Raw genomic sequence first — 9267 nt, 5'->3', positions numbered from 1 at the left:
ATGGAAACGGAAGTCCAAGTTCACACTATGGTGCGCCATCCAAATATAACGCAGATCATAGCCGTTTCAATAGAGAAGAACCATATATATATAATATCAGAATTTGTCGATGGTGCCAATCTCGAAGAATTGTTGTTTGGAGATGACGTCAAAACGAAAGAAAATATAGCAGAAAAGAAGCTATACATAGCAAAGCAGGTCACTCAAGCCGTCGCTTATTTGCATAATCTTAATCCTCCCATCGTGCACCGTGATATCAAACCTGCTAACATAATTGTAGCTAAAGATTCTTAAGTCACAAAGCTTTGCGATATGGGATTAAGTAAACTGAAATCTGCGACGATGCAGGCAGTGACAGCAACAGGAGTTCCTGGCACTCCTCACTATATGGCCCCAGAATGTATTCTTCGCAAGAAAATTCTGATTTGAATTCGGATGTCTGGTCGCTTGCGTGCACATTACTTGAACTACTTACAGACAAAGATTGCTGGGAAGACCTTATTGAAGAGTTCGAAGATTCAGATGATAACTACGAAGTCAATTGTATGATATCTATATTTCGAAGACAAATTGTTCCCAAATCGTTGGAACTCCTCTCTGGTAATCATTCCACCATTTTAACGGACTGCTTTTCGTACAAACCTGCCAATCGACCTTGTGCAATTTATTTAGTCAGTGCATTATCAGTGTAATATATGTTTTGGAGACATTTAAAAATACTGTTCCCAAAACATAATTCTCACCGCCTTTTCTCAGCCCGTTTCCGAAGGATACAAACCAACATTGCGCAATAAGCTATGCATTATTTTGTGATGATAATTATGCGATGAATGTTTCTATTTTTACTTAGTATAGTTTAATTGTTCATATTCTCAACAAAACATATAATACTTTTAAACTTTTAAAAGCTGTAACAATTGATATTCAGCACAGATTCGTTGTGGTTGTACGTTTCTTGAATATCAACAACATTAGATTTGATTTTCTAAATCAACTGAACAGAGAGAATCCCGTTTTTATGCTTTCATCGATCAATGTTGTTAATAGTTGTTTACTAACTGAACAATATCATAAAATAGTTTCAGTGCATCTTTTGCGTTATCAGGAGGGTTAAAATTTGGTATTAAAAGTCTAATTAATTCCTCTATGTTGGCGTCGTAGTCAGAACAATTTTCTGTGTACATTCTTTTGCAAATAGTAACATCCTCTGTGTTGACATGAATAAGGTAATCTCTATGATTATTTATCTCTAACATGAAATAAAGCACATCAGGCTTTCCTGAGTTTACTTCATGTCGAGGTTGAGATTGAATGGTATAGGTATTCCATAATTCAGCAACGAGAAATAACTCTTTTCTTTTCTCAGAATTGGCATGAAGAGGAATTCTCAGCATGGCTAAGAACAAGTCATTTCGCGGAGGAAATACCTTATGCATTACGGCACAGCTACTTCAAGAAGCTGAAGATCTCTTAGTGAAAAGCGTCCAGACGGAGTTGAAGAGTGAAATGAAGAAAACTGATGATACAAGTTCGTTTTTGATTGCCCTCCGCAGATTTGCAAGTATTCGTGGATGGCTGCAAGAGAGGGAGCTGAATGAAGCTTGGGCGAAGATTGATCGGGAAGATTTACATATGCAAGGCCTACGAAATGGATTAACCTGGGTATTTAGATCAGCTGATAGTCCCTGGCACCAAGAAGCAGTTGAGTCCCTTGTGAAAGCAGCAAGAAGAGCGATTGTCTTTGCTGTGGGAAAAGGATGACTCTCGGTACCTGAGTTCCTGACCGTGTGTACGGAAGTTGCCAATCTTATGAACGAAAGGCCTATTAGAACCTTACCATCTATTGATTCCGATCTGAATGTCCTGACCCCTAACAGCCTTCTGTTAGGATGCGCTACAGCTAAGAATCCTGGAGGATGGCAACCCTTCACATACAGTCAACATCCTAGAACAAGATATCGCCTTGTGCAGGTAGCTGTGGAAGACTTTTGGGAAAAGTGGGTACAACTGTATGCACCTACTCTGATTTTGAGAAGGAAATGGCATGTCAGCACACATAATTTACGTCCGGGAGATGTGGTAATCGTCGCTGATAAGAACGTTATGCGGGAAGAATACCGTCTTGGTGTAGTCAAGGACATCTTTCCAGATTAAGATGGCAAAGTTCGTCGCGTTCTTGTGACTTACAAGAATTTTTGTGTAGGGAAGAACAAACAAGAGTTCTAGGAGTGTTCAGCACCTCACATTGCTTGTGCCCATGGAAACAGAAGATAAAGAACAGGAAACAAATAAATGAACTTCTAAATAAGATTGAGATAAACATTGTTGACATTTTGTTATTTTGTTGACAGGATATCACATCAACCTCATCCCCCCGGTGCACTGGTATAGTCAAGAGATTTAAAACATTAAGATATAGTAAGACATTTCGATACGATGTTACGTGAAGTATATTATGTAGGAACTAGAACTTGAGCCTGCGGTAGGAAGAACGCTAACCGTTTTGAGTTGATCACCAAAACATGGGATTTTCACCCCATGCAATGGATCGATGTTAGAATGAACTGGTGGGACATGAGAAGCAGGTTGGTCAGGTTTGGATGTGGTTCCAATTGTGGGAGTAACATCTTCCAATGTTTCAGGGTCTAGGGAACATAGTGCAGCTGCTGCATAGATCTAGTGTGTCCACTTGTCAAGTTGATCCAAGACATCAACACAGTCGAAATACTTTTTTACGTCTTTCATCGCCACAGGCATTGTTAAGACTTCTGACTTTCTTGCCATCTCCTTTTGATACTCACAGTTAGTTCTCGCAGGTATAAAGTCTCTGAACATTGCAAAAGCAGGGAACTGATCAAACAAAATGTTGGCAACAAGTATTTTGTACCGGTTCCGAATTGCATCAGATTCCAGTTGATTGATTTCCACAAGTTGATGGACATTGCAATCTTTCAGAAATTGCTGTGGACCAGAATCAGGCAATCCCTTATCAGGAACCCGGTTGAACACAATACTTGTTGCCACAGCATGAATACTTCGAATTTGGACATCCTGCCTCATATCATGGGGTTTCTTCTCCCAATCAATATTGTCCAAAAAATAAACAAAGGAATGTCCACTTTTAACTAATTCTCCTGCTCGGTTGATGAAGTGCTTGCCAATGTCTTCCAGAATTGGGTATTTAATTTTCGGCTCCAGACATAATCCATATTTATGTAGACAGGCAATCAGCTAAATGATACAATGAACAATGCTCAATATGTCATCTTTATGTGTCATATGCAACCTTTTTCTTTGTCCTAAGTTAGAACCTGTCTAATGCATTGCAAATACAAAGTCATGTCAAGGAGAGTAATACAATTTAAAATCACCACTTATGACATGTTAGTCACTAATGCACATTGGTGTATTTAATACGTAGCAAAGATTCAATGCTATAGGCTAGCTGCAAGCATCAGGTAGTAAAACAAAATAGTTGGTTGCAATTTGTAGGAAATGGTAAATAAGTAAAACAACTCACATTTACAGATGCCTGGCCTTCTATTATGCCATAGACATTCCATCAAAGCCTCTTTGTCTAAGGACAGATGGCTGACTCCTTCTGGCAACATGAATCAGTTCTTTGTTTGCCACAGCTAAGATTTGATCATCACTCTTTAATATAATAATAATATTGAAATTTATATTAATATTGCGATTTCTTCCCAGCTTTTCAAATTTAATGTTAAATGAGTATTCAGGCCTGTGATCTAGACTTTGACATGCAGATGCAGGTTGCAAGGTCATGACCTGTATACTGTGTGTATTTTACTGTGTGTATTTAATAATAAAAGGAAAATAAACAAGTTCCAAATAGGCACGACATTTTAAACCTGGAACGTTCAGCGTGTTGTTTTGATTAGTTTATATACACACAGTATTATAAATACAGGATATTATTATAGAGGAAGTGAGGAACAAGTAAACATTAGTATAACAATATAACATGTGGCCACGCATGTGGCATCCTAAGTCATCATGAATATTAATGTTTTTTAAATATTATTACAGCGCTAAATATTCAACGATAAATACTAATATTGACTATTATTAATACATGTATTATTCATGAAAGTAAACTTTCAGTTAAAGGTGGTGGCGATGAAGTGAGACTCAACTCACCTTGGCTGATGTTGAAGTCGATGCTGCGACGTCGCAGAGTTCCAACTAAATAAACTTTTGCGGGTGGTTTATTGACCAAAGGGGTTATATCAACACAACATTTTGCTCGGATAGATTCTTGTAACACGCGCTGAGTTTCTTCGATAATGGTCTTAAACTTTATTGAGTTGGTTAGTCTCTGATCACAAGGCGCGCAAATTAGGTAAGGAAGGCTATCGTTTTGTGGCAATTTACCACCATAAACACGCTCCGTGTTGCGTAGAACCGCCTGATTTTGAGAACGAAACAAATTCCTGCAATGTTTCAGGCGAGTAACAGAGTTACACAGTATACAGCGAGAAATACTACCAGTCAAATCCGTTTGTTTCTTGCAAAATTTTTTCGGCGTGTCTTTGCTAGCCATCGACTCAATTAAACTGAGCGGTTGCAAGCATGCTCTTTGAAATTCAAGCTTTATTCGACGCATGGTATGCAATATGAGAACTCTTGCAACTTTTTACTGGGATGGTAGAAAACACGGATACCGGATAGTTGGATACCGGATAAACGGATGCACGGATAAGCTATTCATATGATCAGAATTTTCTTAATTAACAATGATTAAAAAAATGTGAAATGGCTCATCAATGTTTCGTATTCAATTATAAAAAGACAAGTATCAGAATGTGGTTCTCACAAGTTGAAATATTAGTCAAGTTAACTTTAGTCATACTCATGCCCCCAGCTTCATACATATGAAAACATACCTCTACAATCCACGCATAAAGATGGATAAAAAGATAGACAGATAAATAAATAATGTATGAGAATAATGACCAGTTCATCTATTAATATGATCAGGGTTGGTTCATGTCACAGAATTTTTTTAAGACAAGTATATCGCAATGTTGTATAGCTATCTAAGTCCTCACTATACCCTAACAAAGCGTTCATTTTAAAAGCAAATAAAATATATAAAACCCCTATACTAATTTATGTCCGTTGCATTCTGAAATTCCAAAATTATTCCTCAAATGATGTCCATGGATAAACTGGAGGTTTGCTTGAATTGCTGGAGCGATTGGACATAACTGGTACGAATGAAAGTTTCGTTCTTTGCGCCTGACGCACAACAAATTGCAGTGAAAGTATGCATTACTTACTTTACTCCTCGGTTGTCCTTGGTATGAATACTCATGGGGCATTTTGGATACAATAACTAAAATAATTTGGTGGAACTGGAATGCAACCAGCGTCAAGTAGAGAATTGCTACATCCAAAGCATGTAGAAGTTGACGAAGGAAAATTTTAACAGATATATTAAAAATTGTCCGGGTATTGGGTTTGGGTAACCGACCTGTTGTGTTGGTGGATGAACAGTGTTGGTAAAAGTGGATTGACAACAGACCTAACAGCAAACAAGGCCTTAACTCGCTTTTGGTGGCCTATTTTTCGTATCCCAATGTCTTTTATCAACACTTCCTCCAACTCATTTGATGTCATTGTTAGCAAATGATTCATGTCGTCGTAACCTTGTCTATCAAATTCATTCCATTACTGCTCCAAACTATTTTCTTTTAAAAATTTGTAAGCATCGTTCTTCTCATTTGCATTAAATTCCGCCATTTTTGAAGCATGACTCTATATTAAGAGCCAGCGAACATTATCTAGCATAATAGAGTGTACTTCATTTTAATGCGGAAATAAAATGCATCAACTGAAAAGCTAAAATGGCTGAAAAAAACAAAGTGAGAACTTCAATTAGAGAAAGTAAAGCGATGAATGATGTAGTTCTTAGTTCCTTACAATCATGCAAACTCAAGGAGAATCTGGACATTCTAGAACACAAGATTACCAGCCTTTTACCAGGTTATCCAATATGGGAGCATTTACGAGGACTTTGGGTGATCCTTGTTTGCTTACTTGCAGATGTAACTTGTATCAACGGTGCTTCACAAGTGAAAAGTTATGTGGACTTTAATGAAGCCTACTTACTCTACTTGAGTTACCGTATGTATGGAGAAGCAAGTATAAAAAATTGCGATCAGACAATGAGATAAAAAAACGCATTGAAAGGAAAGAGGACATTCTTCATTAAAAGGAGAAACTTGTAAGCTGTAAAGAATCACTCTGGTCTGCAACTAAAATTGCTGAAGAGAATGAAACTATTGAAGACATAAAAAGTAGTATTGATTCGCTCAAAAAGTTAAAGGAGGAACATGGATCAGCTCCCAGGTTATAACTACTACTCAAAATTAGAGGATTTCTCCAAAGCTCATATTAGAATTGGAAATAAATGTCTAGAGTTTGTAAAATTTGTTTGTGAAAACAACAGCATTGATGGTTCGCTATGCTTACACTGCAGCAAATCTGGCTGGATTGACGGTGTTTGCCAAAGAATACCAGAGCCAATGCCTGATTATGAATCTACAAAATACAAGTACATGCATGTCAGAGACACCCAAACATTGTTGATTGAAAACCAAGGACAGTGGATGATTTTAACCCCAGAGTCCAATTAAAGAAACAGTATGCGCAGGGTACTGTTAAAGCAGAGGATCCATCCACAATTACAACTTTTGCGAAAAAATTCAATGTAAATGAAAGTGCAGTGAAAGCCTGTTTGGATGACTTGATTTTTAAAGATGCAAAAAAGCTATTGCATAAAAAGAAAAACAGAGTAAAAAGACAAATGGAAGAGAAACAGAGTTACAAAGATGTTGACTGGCTTGGCAAAGTTGAAGATGGTACTATAAACAAACTTCTTGTGAAAACTCTTGATAAATATTTTGCCAAACACAATATGACGGGATGTTTAAGTCTAAAAAAAAAGGCAAAGATTCAGGCAATTGCCAAGCATGTTAGATCACAAGGTTTAATGGAGTATGCTAAACTAGACAATGACGAAGAGATAGATGAGGAGGAAAGTAGCGATTCTGAGTCATCTGATGATGGGATGGATGAGGTACAGCAATGATCCTATTGTGAAATTAAAGTGATCTTAAACAATTATATTCCAAAAATATAGGCCAAAAAGTTCCATGCACATTTAAAGATAGGCTGTAGTACAGTAGGACATATATACAAGTATCTACAAAAGCTGCTTTGGTACTTCTAGGATGCTAAATGTTTGTATTGCCGAACCATTGCGTCTTAGTTTTGTACTATTTCCAACATATTTTCTAGGTAATTGATTACACAGACAAGGGAACAGCTGATTCTGATTTGGATGATTTTCAAAGAAAAAATGAATGTGATGAAAATGACGGTGATGATAATGATGATTGTACCGATGATGACAGCCAAATAGAAAATCTGTTCATTCACACAAGAAGTAGAAAGATTGCAGAAAATTGGAGACTTTCCTCATGCATTGCTGGTGAGATGACGCTTTATTGTAAGAAATACTAGGTTTACACTTCTATATTTGAACTCACAGTTTTATCAACAATCTTTTCTACTAAATCAAATTTATTGCTTTTTTTTTGGCAACTTTACCATGTTCGTTATAGTTGTTTATACATATCTACCTTTTTTATTTAGCTGAAAATAAAGGAAGAATGTAACAGATGGTAAAGAAATGGTCCGTTTGTTTTCTTTCTTTCTGAATGACTATTGGACAGGGAGGGGGGGGGGGTTATGAAATATTTTGACTCAGTCATGGGGGGCATGAATATATTGGTAACATGTAAGAGGGGCCAAAAAAACCAAAAGGGTTTAAAAATAATTTCTTCCAGCCCCTTCCCCAGAGTTAATAGGTCCCTAAATAAGGTGATTGCATCTCAGTTCCTATATTTTGAGCCAATAATGTGTTCAAAATCTGATTTAAATGCGTACTCTCAAACATCACCGCTAAATGCTAACCTTGTAAAAGGCTTGGATTCGTGAACAGAAGTAAGTTAAGATTATCATTTAGTATTATTTGTATTTGCTTGTTATTAATTTTAAACATATTTTATTACACATTGTATTTCTACACATTTAGATCAAACTAAATTTATACGATATGCAAAGTTGTGGCAAACCATATCATTCGATTTCTGCCGAGCTGAAAGCTTCACTCATTAGATCTGGAAGAGCGTTGACGCACCTCATTGACCATAAGTGGAGTATTGATGAGATAAAGAAAGCACAGTCGAAACTTGAAGATGTATTTAAAGATTTGGTTCAAAAGCATTAGAAGTATACTGAGTTTATAGAAGATGAAGTCGCATTCGAAGCAGAAGAGAAGTGGCTGGAGGATTGCCAACAATTCCTTTCGTTTAAATCACAAGCGAATGAGTATATAGAGAAAGCAATTAAAACAGTCATACTGCAGTTGAATGTTAATGGAAAAGATAATTATCGAGAAGTTACAACAGGCAAAAGTAACAAGGAAAATGGTCCAGAAAATGCAGAAAAGGAAATTATCAATGGGGAAACATCGGGAAAAGATTCACCGCAAACGGAAGCACGGCAAGCCAGCCACAATACCATCGCTCAAGATGACATCACGGAAAGATTTGTGTTTAAAGTTGAAAGGTTAGGGTTTCTTAGGTTAGCATTTACTTTTTGCTACAAACAATAATATCTCTGTCCCATGTGCTTGCATGAATTATATGTGCCTAGAGATGCCTCATCTCTTGTAAGCTTTCATATTCTCACTGGGCGCTTCGCTAAACAATACCATATTGATGCGTTAAAACTTAATGCAAATATAAGCAGCATCAGAGTAATTGCATGAATAAACACGGTTGGTATAAAAGACCGGGAAAACAGCAAATTTTCACATTTTGCCACGAAGACGACCTGGCTGCATATACAGGAAGGAATTTTTTGCTGTTGGAGTGTCGCAGCCGAGCCATAAGTTGGATATGGACGACCCAGCCGTTCAACCTCTGGCAGTGCATATTGATGCGGTTTTAGCAGAACTCCAACCACCTCAGCAAGCCGTACAGTTAAACGATATTGCAGTCGAGATCAATAACCCCGTAAATCCGCCAGTACAGCCTCAAGAGCCGCGAATACCCAGTGCAGGTTTCTCTTCGTATTGTTTTTACTCGGCAGGGTTAGTGCTTTAGGCTTAGCTTCGTTGTAAGGGACAGGGTTTTTTAAGCTCCTCCTTCAAAAGCTTACGGGATTTGTCCA

At 37.3% G+C, this 9267-nt stretch overlaps 1 protein-coding gene across 1 annotated transcript; it reads left to right on the top strand.

The window, feature by feature from the left end:
• On the top strand, positions 1–8320 carry LOC114534784 (calcium/calmodulin-dependent protein kinase type 1-like). The gene is given in 5 exon segments (XM_028556253.1): positions 1–415; positions 418–543; positions 6476–6580; positions 6786–7105; positions 8126–8320. Coding segments are annotated over 5 exon segments (1161 nt in total).
• Positions 8321–9267: the final 947 nt, after the last annotated feature.

The sequence above is a fragment of the Dendronephthya gigantea genome, unplaced genomic scaffold, assembly GCF_004324835.1.
Source record: "Dendronephthya gigantea isolate DGI-Jeju-01 unplaced genomic scaffold, DenGig_1.0 000106F, whole genome shotgun sequence".
Taxonomy (NCBI): Eukaryota; Metazoa; Cnidaria; class Anthozoa; order Malacalcyonacea; family Nephtheidae; genus Dendronephthya; species Dendronephthya gigantea.
This window is presented reverse-complemented; position numbering and strand designations above follow the sequence as displayed.